At 37.3% G+C, this 24,415-nt stretch overlaps 2 protein-coding genes across 3 annotated transcripts in view; one reads left to right on the top strand and one right to left on the bottom strand.

The window, feature by feature from the left end:
* Positions 1-398: 398 nt before the first annotated feature.
* LOC116165746 lies at positions 399-4,760 on the top strand. Its single transcript, XM_031480412.1, has one exon. It carries the CDS (start codon positions 399-401, stop codon positions 4,758-4,760), a length of 4,362 nt encoding a protein of 1,453 aa, XP_031336272.1.
* Positions 4,761-14,121: 9,361 nt separating this feature from the next.
* LOC116165584 (neurotrimin-like) overlaps positions 14,122-24,415 on the bottom strand; it is a 355,447-nt gene continuing 345,153 nt past the window's right edge. Inside the window, exons 3-4 of one of the 2 annotated variants that reach the window (XM_031480145.1) lie at positions 14,912-15,211; positions 14,122-14,864 (exon numbers count right to left, since the gene is read on the bottom strand). In XM_031480145.1, coding sequence (XP_031336005.1) covers positions 14,701-14,864; positions 14,912-15,211 — 464 coding nt within the window. In that variant the 3' untranslated portion in view covers positions 14,122-14,700. The remainder of the gene's footprint in view (positions 14,865-14,911; positions 15,212-24,415) is intronic. The other variant, XM_031480146.1, reaches the window with a different exon arrangement.

Genomic DNA, 24,415 nt, shown 5'->3' with positions numbered 1-24,415 from the left:
CTAAGATATCAATTCCTAAATTCTGTGGTGATTTAGAAAACTGGATAGAGTTCAGGGAAATTTTTAACAGCCTCATTCATTCAAATGAGGAGCTAAACGACGTTCAACGACTACACTATTTGAAGTCAAGCCTTACTGGCGACGCAAGCCAGGTAATCAAATCGCTACAATTTTCCGCCGGCAACTATCAAGTTGCTTGGAAAGCAATCTGTGCTAGGTATGATCAGCCTCGCATGCTAATACGCAATCATTTAAGATCTATACTAGATTTAGAATCCTGTGTCAAGGAGGCGTCTCCCGCATTAAGAAAGATCTCTGATGCATTATTCAAACACGTCACCGCTTTACGCTCGCTAGCCTCCGACGCCCAATTATTTGAAACTACCATCATATATATAATGTCTCACAAACTAGATTCTACCACATTACGCCAATGGGAAAGAAACCAAAATGATGCTGGTACCGCAATACCGAACTTTGACGAGTTCAAAACTTTCTTAACAAACACTGCAAACTTGCTAGATAGCTTGCAATCCAAATCGGATTCGAAATCTACCCCTACGCCAGTATACGCCAAAGGAAAACCTCAAATGTCAAAATCCTTTGTGATGAATTCTCCAATATGCATATTATGCAAAGACTCCCATACACTCAATTCTTGTGAGCATTTTCTAAAATTTTCTCCATCTCAAAGAATTGCCAAAGTTAAAGAATTAAAACTATGTTTGAATTGTCTGTACAAGGGTCATATGATAACTCAGTGTACTTCTAAATACAGCTGTCGCACCTGCAAGGGGCGGCATCATTCCCTGCTGCACCTAAGCTCTGGTCCTGCTAGCCAAGAGGCGCCTACTGGGCGGAAAATAGAGTCCAATCCTTCTAGTAGCAATAACGATGAACCAAGTCAAAGTATTGCTGCATTTTGCACGAACACCATTCAAGTTCTTCTACCAACCGCTTCAGCTCAAATTCTTGATTCTACTGGAGCGGCACACACAATTCGTGTTTTATTAGATTCTGGTTCGCAGTCTAATTTCATTCGCGCTAGCATTTGTCAGAAATTGAAGCTGAACGTCGAAAATGCTAACGTTACGGTGTCAGGTTTAAGTAAATTATCCTCCACTATTCGATCAAAATGTCGTGTAATTTTACGATCTCAATATTCGGGTTTTCAAGAGGACGTTTCTTGTTTGATTCTTGAAGAGATCACTGGCACAATGCCTAGTTTCCGCTTTAACTGCAACATCAAACTGCCAAAACACATCAAATTGTCTGATCCATCATTCAATACTCCCGGAAATATTGATATGTTAATCGGATCGCCTCTATTCTTTTCTTTATTATGCGCGGGTCAAATAAGGTTAGGCCCAAACATGCCCATTCTACAAAAAACCCAACTGGGTTGGGTAATTTCTGGCCCTATAGGTGCCATCCCTTCTACCAAATCGCAATGCAATTTGAGTGTATTAAACGATCTTCCTGAACAGTTAGCCAAATTCTGGGAATTAGAAAGCTATCCCTCTGACAAGGTACATTCAGCTGAGGAGACGGAATGCGAGACCCACTTTACGAAAACCGTCTCACGAGATGAAGACGGAAGATTTATTGTCGACATTCCTTTTAAGGCTCCTCTCGACACCCTAGGAGAATCATACAATAAGGCTCAAAGACAATTTTTCGCTTTGGAGAGGCGTCTTCAAATGAATCCCATCATTTTGGAGCGCTATACTGCCTTTATGGAGGAATACCAAAATCTAGGCCACATGTCACTTTCAAATGCATCCTTTAGAGGCATTTCGTATTATCTTCCCCACCATGGAGTGATGAAGGACTCAAGCCTTACCACCAAGCTTCGAGTGGTATTCAATGGTTCCTCATCGACTACGTCGGGACGGTCTATCAATGATTTTCAAATGGTTGGCCCAACCATACAACAGGACCTCTTTTCTATATTGGTGAGATTTCGAAAATATACTTACGGGATTTCCGCTGATATTGAAAAGATGTACCGACAAGTTCTAGTAAACCCAGATCAGAGACCCCTGCAACGCATTTTGTGGAGACCTGTTCCCTCAGAGCCGCTTTTGTCCTATGACTTGAACACCGTTACGTACGGTACAGCATCTGCTTCATTTCTCGCCATCCGATGTTTATATCAAATTGGAATAGACATCGAAAAATTCGATTCCAAAACGTCAAGCATCATCAAGTCCGACTTCTATGTCGATGACCTCTTAACTGGCGCCGATGATCTTTTTGAAGCCCAAGTACTCGCCTCTAAAGTCTCACATGCCCTTCGTGAAGGCTGCTTTCCGATTCGTAAGTGGATTTCCAACGATCCAAGGGTACTGGCTCACTTACCCGAGGAGGACATCCATCCAGGCTTACTGGAACTGGGATCCCATGATCATACTACCACTCTGGGACTAATTTGGAATTTTCAAACCGATAGTTTTACCTTCACCATCTCACCAGCTCCCATAAGTAAGATAACCAAGCGTACTATTCTTTCTCAAATTGCTCAAATTTTTGACCCGCTTGGCCTTCTCAGTCCATGCACCGTTAGTGCTAAAATACTCTTACAACAATTTTGGCTGGAGAAATTAGGATGGGATGATCCGGTGCCACAGCCCATTTTATTGAAGTGGTCCTCTTATAGGAGCGAATTAATAGAGCTTACTGAACTCCAAATACCCAGGCACTCCATATGCGTTCGATCAACTAACATTCAACTGCATGGATTCTGTGATGCCTCTATCAGCGCATATGGCGCGTGTATCTACCTCAGATCTGTTGATCAAAGTAATAAAATTCATATAAGTTTGTTATGTGCCAAATCGAAAGTGGCGCCCCTAAAGCCCCTTACCATTCCCAAACTAGAACTCAGCGCTGCTGTCCTGTTAGCTAAACTTGTTGAACAGGTAATTAATTCGCTAAATATGAAAGTATCCGCCACGTACCTTTGGTCAGATTCTACAATAGTGTTAGGATGGGTAAAAACCAGCCCTAATCTATTGAAAACCTTTATATGCAATCGAGTCGCTGATATACAGGAGCGTACTTCTTCCGCAATCTGGAGACACGTTCCCACCAAATGCAATCCTGCTGACTTGCTATCCAGGGGAGTCACGCCAAAATCTTTAAAGTCCACTCAATTATGGTGGAATGGGCCCGACTGGCTCGCAAGCTGTGAATCATCATGGCCAAAACCACCTGATTCACTCCCACACCTACCTGAGTTCAAGCTTCAAACTCACTCGCTTATTACTACAACATCATTTAATCTAATCGACAAATTTTCCGATATATCTCGATTGGAAAGAGTTGTTGCATTTCTGTTGCGATTTATTAATAATTGTCGCGTGGTCATGAAAAATCGCATCACTGGCCCTCTAACAGTACTCGAAATTCGAGCCGCTCTTTTATGCCTGATAAAAATATCTCAGATCGAATCCTTTGGTGAAGATCTGAATCAGCTACGACGAAATCGCCCCCTGAAGCGGTCCTCCTCTATAATAAGTCTGAATCCATTTTTGGATTCAGAAGGTATCCTGCGCGTTGGTGGCAGACTTCGCAAATCAAATTATCAATTTGATAAGATTCACCCTATTGTACTCTCGGGAAAACATCGATTGGCCAAACTACTCACTCTCCGAGAGCACTTGAGATTGTTACACGCTGGCCCACAGCTTCTTCTGTATTCCCTTAGGAACCAATTTTGGATTATCTCTGGAAGAAGTCTAACTAAGCAGACGGTACACAAATGCATGAAGTGTTTCAGATTCTCTCCCAAACTGGTAAAACCCATCATGGCCGATTTACCTCCTTCTCGTGTACAAGCTGCACCTCCATTCTCCACCGTTGGCGTAGATTATGGAGGTCCTTTCCTCATTAAAAACCACAAGGGCCGAGGTGCCAAAACCTCTAAGAGCTATTTATGCCTTTTCATCTGCTTTGTGACCAAAGCAGTTCATTTGGAACTGGTGACTAGTCTAACAGCGGAGTCTTTCATAATGACATTCAGGCGGTTTGCTTCCCGCCGAGGAAAACCGTCTCACGTGTATTCCGACAACGGAACCAATTTTGTTGGATCCAATTCGCTACTGAAAGATTTGAGCTTATTTTTAAAGAGTAACGGCGATCACATCAATAAAACGTTTGCTGTTGAAGGCACCACCTGGCACTTTATTCCTGCCCATAGTCCTCATTTTGGAGGCCTGTGGGAGGCCGGTATAAAATCCGTAAAATCACACTTAAGGAGAGTATTAGGTACATCCTTACTCACGTATGAAGAGTTTAGTACTTTGCTATCTCAAATTGAAGCGACTATCAACTCCCGTCCGCTTTCTCCCTTATCAAGCGATCCCAATGACTTCCAACCCCTCACGCCGGCACATTTTTTGATTGGAAGACCACTGACTTCACTGCCAGATCCAGACGTCAGCAGTATACCGATTCCACGTCTCAAAGCATTTGAGCTAGTTCAACAATTTCATCAACGCCTGTGGAAGAGATGGAGTAAAGAATATGTAAACGAGCTACAGCAGCGCACGAAATGGCGATCTCATCTGTCCGACCTCAAAAATGGCACCTTGGTGCTCTTGAAAGAAGATAACCAGCCACCTCTACATTGGAAGCTGGGTCTTGTTGTAGCTGTTCATCCCGGTGCAGACGGAGTAGCGCGAGTTGCATCTGTGAAAACTATAAATGGAGTGGTGAAACGTTCTTTTGCAAAAATTTGTCCTCTGCCAATCGTATAGTTATAGTGAAGTGCAAATGATTAATTTGTGCAGTGATGATAGTTTTTTCTTGTTCTTGAAAATTGTTAGTTGTTAAGAAACCATGATGTACACTCTAGATTCAATTTGTATTCAGTTTTCATTGTTATATTGTTAGGTTAAGTAAATGCAGTATATTATTGAAAGCCTTCTTTCAAGGCCGGGGGCATGTTGAGAATTTCTTAGTATTTTCACAAAAGACCTTTTAGTTGTTGAGAATTTCCTAGTATTTTTATTTAGAAGAGACCTTCTTGGTATTTCGACAAGGCCTAACGGTAGTTTTAAGATTCCAGGGACAAGTATCCCTAAATGAAGCAGAGTCGGTTTCGAACTGCTGAACAGTAAGCACCTTCTTGTTCACCTCAATGTATATATTTCTTGTTAATTAAATGTCGTAAATTGTTATTACTCTACCTATTTGTTTTATTTTGGTTAGACGCCGCAAAGTTCTACAAATCAATGTAAAGTACATTATTTTTTTGGTGATAGCCGCAAATTATCACAGTGGGATTGTGGACCCCACGAGTTCAGTAAATTGCCACTGCAAAGGTAATTACCACACAACAGATAGTGAAGAGTTTGAATTATGGAAAGGCCCCAGGACACGACAAAAAAACAACTGAAATGATCAAACAGTTAGGGTACAACGGCATGGAAATGTTACAAGAATTATTTAATAAGGCCTGGCACAATAGAAAATGTCCAGAGGATAATCTTTCTGATACACAAAAAAGGAGATACAAAAAACTACAGAGTAACACTGCTACGCACGGCCGCAAAAATAACAAAAAAAGATTAGAATGAATCATAAAATTAATCAAAATGGCTAGAGGGCACCTTAATTCAGTGTTTTCAACAAAAAAATTCCAGGAGAAGCCCTTAAATTTTCCACAATCTTCATTTAAAAGTTCGCTTCATACCCTAGAAACGTGGGGTTACGTTATGTTGTGTTACTGGAGAACCAACAACTGCCGTGGTTGGGACAGGTAAATAAGTATGGGAATCACGGTCACAATTTCAGAGAGGTAGAGGGAGACCAAAAAAGACGTGGAACGACCAACTCCTGAAATTCCGAGGTACAACACATAAAAGCTAAGAGAAACTCAAAAAATAAAGAACACAATTCTGTAATAGGACGTTAATATGGTACAATTATAGTAGAATAGAAATTAAGTTGAAGTGTAAATACGATCCTCACACTCTAGGATAAGAGGATATTTTGATAATATATACAAAAAAAGTATATACAGGAACTAAATCTTACCGGTGGACGGTGGTCAGATCCGTAGACGTGCCAAGTTAACGTCAAAACAGCATTCAATCCCATCACACATTTAACATGTTTATTTTAAAGTTACAAAACAAACTGTATGGTGTATATTGATGCTTCGCAATTGCATTTTTTCATAAACCTAAACTAATTCCCATGAGAATAGGTATAAACTAACAAATTATACTCTTGAAAAATTAATTAAATTTTCGGCCACAATTTCCACTTTCATATGCAAACATTTGAGGCGCAGTCGAATACAAATTTTCGTTCGATTCAATTCCACCAAAGTAATATTGGAATAGATCATGAAAAAAATTCAGTAGAACATAGCAGACATGTGCAGGTACCGTTAATTTTAGATTTGTTTTAATTCAAGGACACACGTAACAAGATCTACAACTCTTTACTTATACACTTTCATGCAATATCAAAACGAATTTTTCAAAATTAAAAAAAATAAAAATGTTCCTTACCACACCTATTCCACCCCAAGAGGCGGTCACGAATCAATTGATAACAAATTACGCTTATCACTAGAAACTAGTTCATTCGTTGACGTTTATACATTGCTCATCTTCCCCGGTGACATTACTCCCTTATTGTTGTTTTACGTTCTCGTCCAAAATATGTCAAAATCATTATTTATGTACCAATACGTTGACAGAAGGACGCAATTTGATTGATCGATGCCCAACACATGACACCTGTAATTGTCGAGGTGCTGATTGTTTTTTGCCCGAACGATGAATTGCGCTGGCAGTAATGGTTTTGTGTTATTCTTTACTAACCGAGCTGACTGATACAAACTAATGTTGTCATTAAGTCGTAGAACATCACTCTACTAAACTAAACAATTTAAAAATAACACCAAAACAATGGCAAACAAATTTAGAGTAACGTCTGGTGAGAGAAAGTGTAGGTATCACACGACTCCATTCAAGCACAAGTGAAATTTTTTAAGAGGGTGGCCACCCTAACCAATGGGATGAAATGTAAAGCTTGAAAATGAGTTTACATTTGGACATTCTTCGAAATAAATAGGATATGTATTTTTTTTAACTTTTTGAGAGATTGATTAGTGGGGGTTGCCAATTGTAGTTGGACGTGCAAAAAGAGTAGGTTGGGTCGTAAAAGCAACAGGAAAACAAATAATTTGCAGGGTGAAAAAGTTTCGTTAGGTCATCACGCTCCAAAAAGTCGTTTTCTAGTCAAATTTTTCGGATATCCCAATTCTGGCGCATTCCTGGATACATTTTGATATAAAAACTAATAAATCCAAAGTCATTTTTGGCGTAATGAGAAAAATGCTTTTACACGTACACGGAGTGTCCATCATACTTTCAACCGCCAGGTTCGAAAAAGTTAACAAGAAATATGTTCCAATAACATGTCTAATTTGTATTGATAAACAATTAAAAATTGCACAATGGATCGGATTACATTTTTGGGAAGTCTCCAGAAAATTGACGCCCGGAAAATTCGCCCCTGAAATTTCGCTCACGAATAATATAACTGTTTGTTACAATACAGGGGGTGAATACTCTCGATCGTATTAATTAAAATTAATTTTCTACTATATCTAGCTCAAAAACAAATTCTAATTCAGTTAAGTCAAGAGTCTGTTACTTTAGTTTGACTTAATCCACTATTTTCCTGTCTAAAGGTATTACGGTTAGGACGAATACGGAAAGTATACTCTTATAAGAAGTTTGGCGAATTTATACAAAAAAACCAAACACTTTTAGCTAATAAAATTGAACTCGTTTAGAGCAATATTCCCACTTTACGTGATAAATGAAATTCAATGGATAGAAGAATACAAACTCCTTCTAAATGAGTCCAAACAAAAATATTACGACGCTGCTCCCTTCCACCAATTTACAAAAAAATTAACTTCTTTAAGAATTTTTTCATTCCTTCAGGTATAATTACTTAAACATTATTAAATAATATATTTTTAAATACGGAATATATGTAAAAAGCAAGGTCATAACATTTATTAAAATATGAAATGTCAAGTTTAAAAACAAAAAAATCTTAAAGAGAACCGATTGTTATTTTTATACAAATCAAAAATTTTACGTTACCTTAATTATAGCGCTGTTTGTAATCGATGGTTATGGTACAAAACAACACGACCCTTCTCGAAGGGATGGTGCTTTAAATCTGAACAATATAGAATGGAAGCTGGATCTCCGCAAGTTGAAACATTGCAGATATGCAATAATTTCATAGAGCAGAAATCCAAGTTGAAGTTTTAGGTAGGTACCAATGTTGATTAGTAAACAAGCTAATGTGTGCAGAAATAGTAGTAGAGTGGCAATGTGACCCTGGCTCAATAACCATCCACCGTTTCTATCGATATAAGAAACTCGTATCCATCGCAGTGGCACTGTGGGTGGCCCCCCACATAAATTGCCACACTGCCCGAGAATAAGGCCTGAAAGGGTTGAACCGAATCACAATCAATCACAATTTTTGCGACGAAGAGCTGCGCAAAAGCACGAAATAACATTTGTAAGTGCCTACTATACCAAATTCATTATTTTTTACAGAGTAATAAGTATACATATATGTACAAATAATTTATTGTTACCATAATCATTACGTTATTTAGTATGGAATGGAACAAATCATTTTGCGCAAAGAGTGATGTTACATTTCGAACAGTACGACTTAGGGGTCTACTCACATTAAGGAGGGGGTTCAACCAATCGGACCTTGTGTCCAAAAATGGCCCAAGAGATTTAGTAGTACGCTTGCTGCATGCCATTATCTTCATATACAGAACTGCTACAGTGATATAATACGTTTGTCATAGCGATATCAATAATATGAGTCAAAATGGGCCAATACCATTCCATCTCACGTCCAGTCGTATCTATTGATCCACGTCTCCCATATATTTATTGTACCCATTGAACAACTTGGGCTGGGTAATAGGCGATCTGCAGTTCGTTTCACGTTTCCATCGTGATGCATTAGCTAAAGGTTCCACTCCGTCGTAATTGGTTGCAACGATGACCCATTTATTATCATACCATCTAACCATAAGAATGTTTGATGTGGTGTCGAATTATAGGTTCCTCGTTGTTCTTTGGACATCTCTTGGACACTTTCCAGTGGGCTTTCGGACAGTTCCTGTGACTCGGAATCCTAATTTTCCTAGATGCATAAGTAAACCACGATTGGCGAAAAAGTTCTCGAAGAAAACCACGTGATTCTTTGGATTTGCCACGATAATAATTCCGTGATCACGTTAGAATCCAACGTCAAATCTCCTATTCCATAAATTTATAGGTAGCAATATCCACTGCCTCCGCATAAAGTCCATAATTTATAAACTGTTTCAGTCCATGGTGTCCACTATCATTTCATCAACGGATAAATGCGACGAAAACACACCAAACTGTAGAAATACCGTGTTAACCTTTTCTATTGACGAACTTTGAAACATGTATCGTTTTTATCAAGTTCACCACTATTCACAAAGTGCAGTATAGATTTTATTTTCAGATAACGGTTCTTGGACATCCCATCCTCCACGATTTTGGCACCTGGATCTTCATCGCATGACCAGTACATTCGTTCTGATGGTAGCCGAAATAGGAAACAAGTCACCCTGCTAATATAGCATAACCTTAATTAACATTTCAACAAAACAAAAAAACATGTATAAATTAGTATAAGTATAAATTAAATAATTCAATGCCAAGTGCAGTTATATTCGCACACCTCGTCCTCAGATGAGTACATAAAAAAGGCATTACTAGAACAGTGTACACTTTTAGCAGATCCCTGGGTAACTGGAGGCAGAGCTTAGAGATAAACATTAACATGATAACTCGATAAAAAGACAAGTAATGACATAGGTAACATAAAATAATAACAACAATATTAACAGAGCAACCATCAACATAGCACATAGCATAAAAGATCGATAAAACCAATTCAGTCGCTACATGTCAATAAGGGTCAACTAGAAGAGTCGATTAGCAATATCAGGAAGAGGGTCCTTTTCTAAGACACATAAAAATATATCTCTGGCGTATGCCAGGCGGGCTATGGCTTGTATATCTAAGATAAAGGCGAGATTGATGAATTCAAATATGTAACATATTCGAAACAAGTCACCCTGCTAAATATTAACATAGTATAAGGTTAATTAACATTTCAGCGAAACAAAGCGACATGTCCTGGTAAAACATTAGTATAAATTAAATAATTCAATGCCAAGTGCAATTATTCAACATCTTGACCCTCAGACAACTCGTCCCTAGATGAGGATGGCCCTGTAAAGGAATGGTAACAAACATTGTCATATTTGAAACAAATTCAATTATTCTATACGGTGCACAGTACATGATTAAAGGCAAATATTCCAGGTTGAAAGCTATAACTGTAAATGGGGAACGGTAAACCAACTTATGTACAGAATAAAATACAATTTAATCCTACGCTATGAGTAATTAAATATAAATGTGGTGAGCATAATTATAAAACTTCAATCGGTGGATGTAACTAATTATAATAATGACAAAACCCTATCGCTTCCCTGGCGTTTGCCTAATGCATCCTGTATAATGACATTAATTGCCTAATGCATCCTGTATAATGACATTAATTTAACAAATCAATATTCACTTGGTATGTAACACACTAAATTTAAAAAGGAGACAAACAACGGCACCTGATTAACTAAAGATGGAGCACCCCTGGTCACTAAATGATACATTCGAACCACAAAAACGTGCTTCCTGTCATTTTACGTTTGCTTCCGAGGAATAACAGCGTTCTTTCCCCTTCCGCCCCTTTACATCCACAACAAGGGAATTCCTCTTATGTCTTTCGAATGGTCACATATGATTATAAGGCAAGATATTTCACATTCTAATATTTATAATCATTGGATTAACCTTAGCCATCGTTTGTAGGTAGCACAAGGGAGAGAAGCGCTATTTTTCGTAGTTAAAAAATGGATTATAGAATTTAATATATTTTGAGAGGAATAATCAAAATTTCACTTCAGATAGGTCATTAATTATTAATCATGAATTTTGTACGTTCGTCCGGCTGTGTACATGGTAACTCGCTTACGGTTTCGAATTTTCCAATTCTATTTTCAGTAATAGGGACTAAGTGATTAAATTTTGGTCATTTAGACTTTCTGTCTGTCCGTACGTGTTTGTCCCTCGTTGTCCACATTGGTTTGAAACAGTTTATTACACCAGGTTTCGCAGATTCTGTGTTACCATATACTTTTCTGGTGGATATCTGCCTTAAATTGAATAAATAAAAATTTGGTCATATCTCTACATATTGTTACTGCAAAACATTGTTTAAAATAAATGCTACATCTAGAAGGTTGTTCAAAATATCTCATGTATGGCCCTTTCACCTAAGAAAAATAATAAAAAAGATGCGCAAAGAAAATTAAAAAAATAGTTAGCACCGTAACTCACCCAGAATTGTAACGGTTATCTTCACGCTTAAAAGTGAAAATTTATCAAAATGTCAAACTATCAAAATGGTACGGTGTTTAATGTTAATAAATCCTCAGATGTTTAATCCTCCCCCAATTAACATGTATGCTCGACAATTTTATGAAATAATCAAACGACCAAAACGAAGGTAAACCGGTAGGGTTAATTTTCGATTTTGTCATTGAATTTGGTATGTTAAGGGTTTTAAAGAGATCTTAGTATGCGACAAAAAATTATTTTAGTTAATAGGATAATGCCTAAGTATTTAATATTTTACTTGAAATGTCTGGGTGTGTCTTTACTTTCTTAGGTACAGACCTAAACCTCTTGGATTGTATGACAATTAGCGCAGGATATTTAACTCTAAATAGCTTAAATCTCGATTAGTATAACGGACCAAGCAATTCCTTGACTCCATCTGGTACTTAATTTTCAGTCAACATTCCGGGTGGTGCACGGTAACTAGGAACATAGGGATTTAACATGGGAAATTAGTTTTATGCAATATCCTGCCCTCCTGTACATTTTACAGAAAAAACTGTAGAGTTTAAAGTTGTTCAGAATTAACAGGTGCATACAAAATTATTTTTTATTATACCTGAATCACAATCTCCGTTTTAAACACTCAAACGCGTGCGAAGAAGGGCCTTTAAAACACACGTGCTTTAAAGTTGCTAAGTAACGATACTTCAAGTATGACTTTTGAAACTGTCATCTGAATGAAATAAAAAAATCCTCTTAGCTCGCTTTCTGTAAATGCAGAACATTTATTTGGCTTTTGTACCTATCCTTTGGTTGAAGCTTTCACAAACGCGCGTAATTTAGGGTATGCTTCCAAATCTGTTCCACTTTTTAATCGCAGCATTGCTTTAAAGTTTTGAATGAATGCACCAAAATATAGAAGATTTAAATACCTTTGACATTTCTTTCATATATGCCAGCATTATGGATGCATTTAAGACTGTATTCGTAAGTAACTTCCTATTCATCCATGGAAACAACTTATCATATTCTTTATAATAGGCTTTGCTGGAGTTGAATTTTACACCTACCAACGTTTGTTTAGACTTTACAACAATCGATTTAATGGACGGTGTATTATGTTTTTCAACGGAAATCTTTTAATTCACAAAGACGATGATTTTTATAAGCAAACGTCAAGTGACATTTCCATGGCAATCGTGAAATTACGAACACCCAGCCCACTTAATTAGACATGTATTCGAGTATAACGTCAATATGACTTCATTGTATTTCCTATTTTTAAATTATACTGCAGGTATAATAAAAAATACTATAAGATACACGTGTATAATTGGTCTTTAAAGCACTTGCAACGTTAAAGGCACTCCGCTTTGCGTCGTGCCCTTAAACTCGTTGCGCGTGCTTTAAAGACTTGATTATACACTTGTATCTTAATATACTATTACATGTTTTATTAACGTTTTGGTATACCCGCAAATTTAAAAATAAATTTCAACATTTCTGTTATTAGTATAGCAATAGCCATGACTTTTGTTGTTTTATGAATTGCGACTAATAACAGAAATGTTGAAATTTATTTTTAAATTTGCGGGTCTACCAAAAGCTTAATAGAACACACGTAAAAACAGTTTTGTATGCAACTTTTAATTCTGAACTCGACAGTTTTTTCTGTAAAATGTGCAGGATTGCAGGATATTGCATAAAACGAATTTCTTATGTTAAATCCCTGTGTTCCTACTTACCATGCACCACCCGGTATATATTATAATATATACTAAGATCTCTCATGAATCAAGGCGGTACCAAAAAGTGATTTTTGGAATACGCCTAGCATTTGAAACTTCTGCGAACAGTACGAAACTCTAATCAGAGCTTCGGTTTGTAATTTGTACTCAATGAAACTAATACAATATGACATGAAAGGACATTGACCCCACTATTTTATTTCAATCAAACTTCCCTTGCAACCAGTATAGGAAGGCAAACGCAGATATTGACTGAAAAGCTATCTGAAGATTCCATAATGACAGTGTGCTACCTGGACCCTGGAAAACCAATAGAAGAATTATTGCAAAAATGTCCCGGAACATATTATAAAATATAAATGACAACATGAGGTGATCAAGCCATAAGGCTTATAAGTTTTTTATGGCAAGCATGCATACTGTAAAGTAATACGTAATTTGACAGGCATGACCAAATACAAATGTCTGAGTTCCGTGAAAGGCTAAATTTAATTTCTTTTGGCACTGGATAACTGCATCAGAAACATTCCTGATTTGAACACTTTTCGCGTTCCGTATAAATCCACCTTTGTTACAAGAAACTCATAATTTACTTTACATTGTAAACCATAATTACATTTTAAAGCATTTACATATTATTCAATATTTTATTACGGTAAAGTTTGCAAACTATAATCAATACGGAACAATTGAATACCTACGCCTAAAAATATAGAGAAAAAGGTGAAGAAAGGAACTATATATACATATATGACCCACCGGGATTGAAGGGACGGAATAATTCTAAATACATGAGGGAATTGAATCTCATCATATAGGTACAAAACAAAACAAATATAGAAATGAATTTCTAAAAGAAATAAACAGAGAAGCTCATAAAATATGGCCGACTAAAAGAAACGTCGATCGAATATAAAAAGAAATTTCTTTTTCTCGTCGCCCCGCGATTGCCGATCTATAAAATTGCACCCAAAATTTTCATGTTTATATTTAGTTTTAACTTTTAATATAATATATTGGCAATATTTATTATATTATGGTATTATAGAGAAACATTATTCTACAGAGTTGATGTTGATGTTAACAGGTCAAAAACAGTTTTGCTGTATATCGTTATGTCTCTGATAACTTACTTACAAATGATCTTATATAGTTTTTCCTAATGACAAAGCAGCAAGTTCAACAACATATATAACAACTTATCGAGACATAGTTGTTTAAATAGGGATACAACAAAAATCACCATTTGGTACATTTAACAAATACTCTCATAAATTTTGAAAATAATAACAATATTCCATTTATCTAATGTTTCTCAAAAATGAGCAAAGTTTTTCTTTCGTAAATAACACAGTGAAAATTAAACATTAAGTGAATGTAAACAAAAGCGCATTTCATTCTAAAGCACAACCACAAATAAGTCAGAGGCAAGTAGCTTATACACTTAATAACTGGCTTGTGGTTGTGACTGGAGCAATGGCGAGGGCCAGTCTAAGAGTGGTACAGGCTGCAAATCCAAATAAACCCATATGTAATTGGGACCAACACGTAATATGGGACGCCGAATTTTTGCCCCTCTGAATAGCCGCTGGGTGCTCCCCTAAAAACATACACAATTAACTTTTCTCAATGATTGTTTTAACCTACCATTCAAAACATGTAGCAAAACACTTGACGATTCCAAATTGGACGAACTACATGTGTAATTTCCCGAATCTTGGGGTACACTGTGATAGATGGTGAGGGTGCTTACTGTCGTGTCCGAACCTATCCTCTCCATTCGGATATCGATGGCGTTTCTATCGTAATTTAGCACCCTTTCGCCATCGTGGTACCAAAATATGTAAGCCGGTTCCTCTAACGACTGGGTTATGACGCATTTTAGCGTCACCTTGCTGTCCGATTTAACGAATATGTCGGACTCCCCCAGTATCTCGATTTTTGGAACTGCAAGTGAAAAATAGGAGTTAGTAATTTACAAATAATTTGGAACATGTCATTTAAAAACTGAGAAATTTTAGCGATTTAGTAAAGTTTAAAATGGCGCATTTCCCTCTTGCACTTATTACTGAAAGAACGTAAATAAGTACAGAGGAAAGGCATTCGACTCTTTATTAAACCCACATTTTATACTCTGTCACATCAATTTGTACTAAGTTCATGTAACGTACCCTTGCTTATTAAGAGCTTAAATACACAGATTTGATTTGTGGAAAATATTTTACAGGGTTAGTATTGGCGCTGGGGTGAGTTTTCGTATATTGTTTTACACCTAGTTTGTCTTTAAAGTATAAGGTGTTGGTTGCCAATTCAAAAAGGCTAATTAGTATGATAATTAAATTCGCTGAGGAGGTGAGGTGTGGCCCATCCCCCGACCGTATAGGGACCAGACGGTTATTTTTCTAAAAGTTATAATATTTAAAATAGATTTCTGAATAAATGAATAATGTATTATGACATGCTGTGATACAAGTGTCACTCAATCATTATTAACCACATGCATGCGCGATTCAGAATTTTCTCATGAAAAGCTTGGCGTTATAATATTAGAGGAAAGTTTCTCACATATTTCCTCATATACCTTTTATTGTGCATTTTGAGTTCAAAATAAAGCAATCAATAAACTAATTAGTTCGTGATGGAAATGCTTAACATTCCTTTTCATATCATTTTATTTATAAGGAATACTAACTAATCGCGTTCTTGAATTATTGCGCTGTTATTCAGAAGCAACACGGCCTATATTACTAACGTTTTGAAGGTGGAGAAATATTTTATGCTTAAATGCCTGGCATAATTCACGGGATTAGAAGTTGCAGATAAAGCAGTGGATGGAATTTTTGAAATGCTTATTTATCGTTATTGTGATATCCAAAAAGTCGCGTTAACTGTCAAATTTGCAGGCGTCCGTAAGTGGCCAATTACTGACCTTCTCATTCGAGCTTTGCTTTGTGTAATTTATGTACCGCGCACAAAACTTTTGGAATTTATGTGGCAACTTCATTTGTATACGATTAAACGGATTGAATTATTAAGGGACGAACATATTTTCCTCTGTGGTAATTGCAATGAAATTAACTGTGCAGCAACTGTGAATGAATACTGAAATTTTGACTCGACCCGTAATTGATGAATCTCTAGTTTAGTTTCGCAGGCAACACTACATCCTGATAAATTGGTAAACTTGCAAAGCCCCTTAAAATTTGTTTGAAATACTTTTGAGTTTTTTCAACTCCTCTTTTCTTATACGGCGCTAATTGAAGCAGATTAATACGTTGAGCCGGTCGAATTATATTCTACCGTTATTTCGTCCTGTATTTTTTTATTTCGAAATAATTTGTGTGACTAAATAAAAAGGGCCATTACGTACATCAGCACGAAGTTATAGCTTACATTTGAATACATTTTATTTTAAAGCTGTAGATATAAACTTTCCTCTTTAATTAAAAAAAAAGTATTTGCTAAGTCGAGCTGCTAGATATTGTACTTAGTTATTACCAAAAAGTTTGCTTTAGCTAAAGGCCAGAAAGTTTTTCTACAAATAAATTCTAAAATTCGGAAAAAATAACCTCTTCAAAAGGAACTGTTCAGTGATACACTGTAATTATCTTTTGTACTATGCTAATTATGTTATTCCAGACACAAATTTCCGTTTCGTCGATTTCCGTATTGTCCGACATAGGTAGTAGGTACTATTATCCTACAATTACGAGGACCAAGACGTCTTTGATGATGACAGTTTCAAATGAAGTAGAAAGCAAATCTTTCATTGGAGATGGAATTTTTATTCCGCCTTGCGACGCCCCGCTGGACTCCCCTCTCTCCCAATATTGTAAATCAATTTGAGAATTGTACCTATCCAATTTATGAGTTATTATTGATATCCTAAGCAACAAATTTTAGAGCTCCTTTAAATCACTAGAACTCTAAAATTTATTATGGGGTGACCGGGTCTACTTGGATCCAGCAATGGCAATAATTGCAGGACTAATTGTGATTGAAACCAATGTTCATTCGTTTATTGTGTCGCGAGATACCTGCCAGAACGGTATTTTCGTAATTGACTGGTAATAAAGCGTCATCCGGTTAGTCGGATGGTTCGCTAGCTCTTAGATTATATATTCAGATCTAGTCCCGTCTGTGTTTTCCTTTACTTATTTCAAATTAATTTTTATGCGCGAGCTATTGAAAAGTGTTCATTCATAGCTCCACCCTCAAAGGGCCAAATAGATACAAACGTTTGGAGCGACCAGGTCGATTTCAAAGCCTATCCTCTGCTTACCTTTACTTATGTCAAATTAATTAAAACGATTTAAGAGTTGCTTACAAGTAATTCTAATTTTTGAGCTCAACTCCAAGCAAATACTCCAAAATTAATGCAAGTCTTTGAATAACTGAACACCTGTGTCTTTTTCGGCGACAAAATATCTGCTTATCGCGAAATTAAGTAGCTCTACACCCCTATAACTTTTGGACCGTTGTTACATGAAATTTGAAACGGTACCACACCGAAATCAAAATAAAATTGGCCATCATTTGTGATTCAAGGAATCGTAAACTTTGCACCGACAAATTTAATCTGAGCTTAGCTCCTAAAATCTATGACGATTATTGTGACAATGGTTGTCATGGATGGAAAATAATTTGAAACAAAGTGTCACACTATTCCAACGCAAAAAATAACTGCCAAGCTGTCATTTTGTCGTATGAAGTTATCAGTTTTAACTAAAAAAATGTGTTGTCATTTGCAATCTACACAATCCACATTTGTGTTTTAACACTGAAATAACATGTAGGATAATACCCAGTGGCAAACTCCTGTAACTAAAGGTTTTTGTGTCGCCCTCAGACTAGGCGCGCACTTGCGATTTTCTGTCTTTTAGTCGCAAAAATAAAACACTCATTTTTAAACGAAGATATATGCACTTACGTTAGAAAATCTCAGAGAGTAAACAGATGCAACATGCTTTATTTACCTAATACCCAATACCGCTTCTTCTTTTTATTTCGAGAAGGGAAGGACAAGAGCGATTATAGCAACAATTTCTTCGAATTCTACTTGCGACCGCGGTTTTTAAGTCGCGCGACAGAAAATCGCAAGTGCGCGCCTGGCCTTAGATGGTTTACACATTGGCGATCCTTAGCGGCGACGTTGAGCTGCTGAATCAATAGTGAAATGGATTCCGACGAAAAAACACCTTTTTTTGCTCTATTGATCAGTTGCAAGGGCGAACAGATTAGTGCGTATGACAACATTATCATAATCGAGTCACGCGCACCCATTGCTATAGGGCGGCTAAAAATCGCCAATTTGAAAGTAGTCTAAACATGCATATCAGAATCTGCTAGATAGATCATTGGGCAGGTGTCATTGTAACCTTCTGTTAATTGTACTGCATACTGCATTGCCGAGTATCAATTTTAGTTTTAGTATACGATTAGTCTCCCGGTTCAGACGTTAGCATTGCTACTTTGCAATATATTATGCATTATTTGTTTGTTGTTTTTTTGGCCTGTTACATATTTACAGAACGCGCCCTTCTGAGCTCAGAAGGATGTGATCCGAAGTTCAAAGATAAATTTTATGATTTTCGATACAATCGATTTGTAATGATTACATTTGCTTGAGATTCACTTAACGATTATAACTCCGTTGATTCGACGGAAGCCTTTTTTGATATTAATATTTTCCCCCACTTCGTGTTTCTTTGTTTAAGTTGGGAAATGCTCCTTATGCACACCCTAGAAGGAAGTTCCAGAGTAGAATGGGGCTTTCCCATTTGCTGGGAATACTCACAAAAGTCCCACCTCGGCTTCAACTACTAAGGTCATTAACCTATCACTGGTATTTATCATACAAAACGTTTACAAAAATATAGACCAACAGGAGCTAAAACAACATTTAGACAGGTATACTAATCTTACAGTTTATCACAGGTTATCACAGCTCTTTCCAAACCGGCACTCAAAGTTCGTTCAATTTTCCAATGATCCTGACTAGAAAAATTTGTTTCAACCCCTTTTACTAAAAATTAATTTAACTTCAAATATTGACATAGCAGATCTACATATTACAGTGACCTATTCGTAATATTTTTGAGATAATTTAATTAAATCACCATCGTTCGTGATGTCAAATATTGTTTATGTTTTATCTCTTTCAATGATTTTATTCTTTTAGCTGCCCTACGAGACGCCACGAAGTTGTTTCGGAAGCGCAGAGGCGATTACTGCCTTCCGGGACGGATACGAGCCCTAATCCGGGTGAAGAACCGATTCAGAGCGCGCTTCCAGCGCTCGTGGGATCCGTTAGATCGAGCAAAATTCCGAAAACTTCAAGAAGAGGTCAAGACCGTCATCCACGATGAGTCCTGGGAAAACCACCTGTGATCCTATAGCGAGGGGGATTGCTCTGCGCTGCCCCGGTCCACACCGAGATCATTCCCGCTGCACGGAGTTAGAGGACTGGTGTATACGGACGCCGAGAAGGCCGACGAAAACGCGGATCTGGACTTTATCGATGCCGTCAGCCGAAGAGTCAGAAGATCCCTGCGTCAAGACGACGCCATCAAAAATAGCAACCCGAGAAAGAGTAAGAGTTCTCGCTTTTATTCTGAACGCGATGCTAAGATTGCGGCACTTTCGATCTTGACGGAAACGTGCCGACGTAATTATGTTACAGAATCATCAGGGCCAGTTCCCACAAAACTTACGCCCGATCAGCCTGCAGTCGACGATCGTGAAAGTAGCGGTGAGGCCTGGGGAGGCTGTAGGATCAAACGGAGGAAATACGCTTCATTCAAGACGAACAATTAGGATTCCGGAAGGGTCACTCGACGGTGCAGTTGTCTGCTTAGTGAAACCTTTCTAAAAGGTCCTAGCAGCCATTATTGTTTCATGTGTTTCGAAATAAATTTTTGAATAATGTCGATCAATTAGTGTGTTTATTCGAATCATTTGTGCGGCCCAGATAGATTCTTCATGGCAGATTTTTATATTCGTGGCCAAGTCTTTCAAATTGAAAAAAAATTTTCTGCTAGTAGATGCCGGATGTGTACGAGGTGAGAGAATAAAATTCAATTTTGATTTGTTTTGAGCTAACTGAACAGGTGTTTTGAGGGTTGCGTGCGTAGTGACCGCACGAAATTCCACCGATCAATAAAATTGATCAGAGAGATGATTTGGAAAAGCGTAGCAATATTTTATAATACCCCGTCCATGGAACCTCATCACATATTTATAAAAAATGTTTCTTCTTTTACTAAATAGTTAATGTGAGAAAAGGGTACGTGTAAAAGCTTTGATTAAATCTCAAGTAAACATATCTTAGTGAAATTGCATTATCTTTGTAGGTACTTAAAATCTAAGCGTAGTAAGCTACCTGATTGCGTTAGTACGTTTCATGTTTAATTTCTTGCAATTACATACCTGGAAATAGCTTTTACATTTTAATTGGCTTGCCTTTACGACAAATGAAAAATCATAAATAATAAGAGAAGCCGTTCATTATGAAACGCACCGAAATCTACACTTTGAAGGGCTTGTAAGGGTGCTCTTTAGGAGTTCGCTTTCAGACCAATTAAGAAGGAAGTACTCTTGTACTGCAGCCGGTTACTGTTATGTTATACCTATACTCACTATGTACAAAAAGTGCAGAAAATCGTATTAGCGACAAATAAATCTTTTTATACCAAACGAAAGTGTTGCTTGGATGGATTGTGCTACTGTAAACAGGTGAAATAGTATCAGCTGAGAGTGCACCTCCCAAATACTGTGTACAGTAATTTTTCACTTGCTCATGCGGGGTAGAAAATCCTATGATGTGACGAATCGGCCCTTTGTGCCACTTTGGGATTTAGATTTGTTATTTGAATACACTGGCGCTATATTAGCAGTAGTCCATTCTCATTTATGCAGCGGAGTTTGTTTTACGGTTAGGCCCTACACCTACTATTAAAGGATGGTATACGAAAAACAACAAAAAATAAATCTACGTCTAACCTTAGTGGAAAACACGTCTTATTGATAAATCACGAACCTCGTATCGAAACTTTGAAATGAGATCTAACCCAGTTTTGATAGACCCTCAAGGAAAATTATTTCGTATTCTGAAGCGAAGTATCAATTCTTGTCAAACCTCTTCGTTTTTTTTTGTAAGAACGCCTATACTCATCACGATTAAGAAATTGTTACCATTTATTTAGACAATCTGAATCTCGAATTTACCGTTCTTATGTAAGTAATGAATTATTTATTAATACAGTTTTAATAAGGGCGGTTCTTTGCAAAAAATACAATCAACATAAAATTTACATGGAAATATTTTTCTCGTGGCTTCAAAGAAAAATAAGTTAACTGTTTTTCACTTAGCTGGGGTCCCCATTTCATAAAATCGGAATTATGCATCAAGGATAATGGAAATGTTTCATTTCCATACTATAGCCTAAAGGAATAATTCTCATTTATGCTGTGCTTTCAACCGAATTGAAAAATACACTATTGAAAGTGTTTCAGTAGACCCGCTGAAGGAATAATGATTAAATTTTTGATAAATTTTTTTATCATCATCTAGGGTAAGGATTTTTCATCAGTGCATTAGACAACGCACCACGCGACCCTTAATATCATTTCCACAAATTATTTTGCTGTAATTCGGAAATTCCTGATTCTTCGAGTTGCGTTTATTGTGCAGGGTAACTCGTATTGAAAATGTTCTAGAATAATTAACACCTCTGGCTTTATATGCGACGACGGCACCTTTATGTGACGGTACGCACCGTATCATGTACTCCTTTGTGTTTAGATATACTGTAGTCAATTACGGCGCCGACGATGGGCCGTGGCTCCTCGATATTAACGAACACCCTTGGTTTTTCCGTAATTATCCAGGTATTGCAGGGAAATTGGTTGGATAGGTTAATTAAACTATTTTATGTTCTGAAGTACATATAATGCTCCATTGAAAATGAAGGATCACTTACATAAGTTGATCTAACAAATAAAAACTCTTGCAAATATTTTTTTTTACTCTCGGAGATATACACTAACTAATTTTTTCAAAAATTGACTTCCCGCGCACTGTGTAACGACGGTCGCATACTGTGTTGATGTGTGTCATCCGTTGACTCATTGGATTTTTCCGATTTTCTATCAAAAAAATTGGCATGGTCCTGGTCTGACATCTTCATTTCGTCATAAATCCTTTGTCTTTCTTTATATTCTTCATACTATTCTATTATATCTTCATATTCTTCAATAATTATCTTCGTATCTACCTCTTGCAAAGATTCTTTACCTTTATTATGTTTGTGCCCTTAATATTTGCTTCTACTTTGTATATTATTTCTTCTTTTTCTTTTTTATTAAATTGATGATTGTTGAGTCCCGATGCTCCTCCAGAAATGCATGAAAGTTGCTTCGGTATATTGCTACTGGCGTCCCTGTTTACGTATTCTACGAGGTCTTCACTTCCGGGACCATCCAAGGTGGAACTTCGCCTTGTCCAAAGGGTGATACGGGCGTTATATTAACTTCCATCGCAGCGAATTATTCGCGGGCTCGAACATAGGTCTAGTAATTGTGGACATGTCCAGAAAACGGCTAAGTTTATAGTTGGGATGACTTGGTTGCGTCCGAATACCCGCTACATTACACTAAGAATTCTATCGCATCTGCGAGACAGTGGGAGGATTATGAAACCTGCCTCGGAAAGCATTATATCGATGGGACTGGTGCGCACTTATTCCCGCGTGGTGGTGATGGTCCAGTCTAGCTAAGGTTGACCTACGTGCAGATGAGTATGCTACACAACCATATTCCATCTTTGATAGTAACAGGGAATGGTGCATTTGTACCAACGTTAGGATCAGCCCCCCTCCCCTCTTTGGTGCCCGCAAGCATCTTAAGTATGTTAAGGACCAATCTCTCCATCTTAATTTGGTTATCAAAGACGAGACCCAGAAAACGAAGATCTTAAGACAGGGATGGGACGATCTTTAAAGAAAACTACAGGACCATGGTGAGGTTTTCTTAGCCTACAGAAATGGATACATTTCGTTTTTTCACGAGAAAACTTGAAACCAGGGCTTTCGGCGGTACTGATTATTTGGTTTCGATTGGTTGGAGATGCCTAGTTATTCTTCGACAGTTTTATCAGCACAGAAAATGGCCTAGTCGTCAACGAAGAGGCACTTGTGTACGGCAGGGTCGATGCAATGTCGTTTATGGCAATCGAAAATAAGGTGAACCTTCGCTAGCCTTTGGGAATATCATTCTCAAGGACCTTCGACGTCGTGAGAGCGTTCCCATATTTCACCTCTCCAGCTATGCAACTTTCACAGAACATCGTATCGGCATGTCATATCATAGGCCTTTTCGAGATAAAAAAATATAGCCACAGCCATTAACGTCCCTTTGTCGCAGGGACCACACGCCTTTTAGGTGTGGGAACCAGCTATAGTCCCCATGCTCGCCAAAACTCCCCTTGCGGGAGTGCTGGTGACTCACTAACGTAGAGCCATTCATCCTCTCAGCACACTCCATTTAAGGATTTCGGGATAAGTAGACGGGACAAACAAGGTAGATTTATAGGATGGAATTCTTGGAATTGGAACAGATTAAGCGTACTTCAGGACAGGGTTGGACTAGCCTCCTTCTGTCCCATTTGTCGCCTTCTACGACCTCCAGGGCGGGAGTGGGTCAATTCTACCCCCAAACCCACAGGGGGTCTTGTTTTATTATTATTAGCTACATTATTTTGTTTCTATTTATTATTACCCTTATTATTGTCTTTGTCTTTATTTATTTCTTGTTTTAATATCGCGGATCTCAATGTCCATTTAGCTTTTATCTCGAAAATATTTTAATTGTGCCCTTAAATTTTCAGTTGTTATCCCTTTCCATAGTACTTAAATCGTTTATTATTTTAGGTTTATGAATTAATTCCTCGATTAATTCCGATTTTGTAAAAGTTTTATTCGGTCGTATTATTTCCGGTTCTTCTTTGTTATTAATATTATTATTATTATCGCCTAGCTTGTCTCAATGGGATGATGAAATTTATCAATTTCACAGAAAATTTGTAAGGGTTGGTTATTTTTGTAAACTGTTTCATTCTTTAAATTGACAATGGGATCTCTTGCTTTAAAACCT

The sequence above is a fragment of the Photinus pyralis genome, unplaced genomic scaffold, assembly GCF_008802855.1.
Source record: "Photinus pyralis isolate 1611_PpyrPB1 unplaced genomic scaffold, Ppyr1.3 Ppyr1.4_LG3a, whole genome shotgun sequence".
NCBI lineage: Eukaryota > Metazoa > Arthropoda > Insecta > Coleoptera > Lampyridae > Photinus > Photinus pyralis.
The sequence above is the reverse complement of the archived record's forward strand: the minus strand, read 5'-3'. Positions and strand labels throughout refer to the sequence as shown.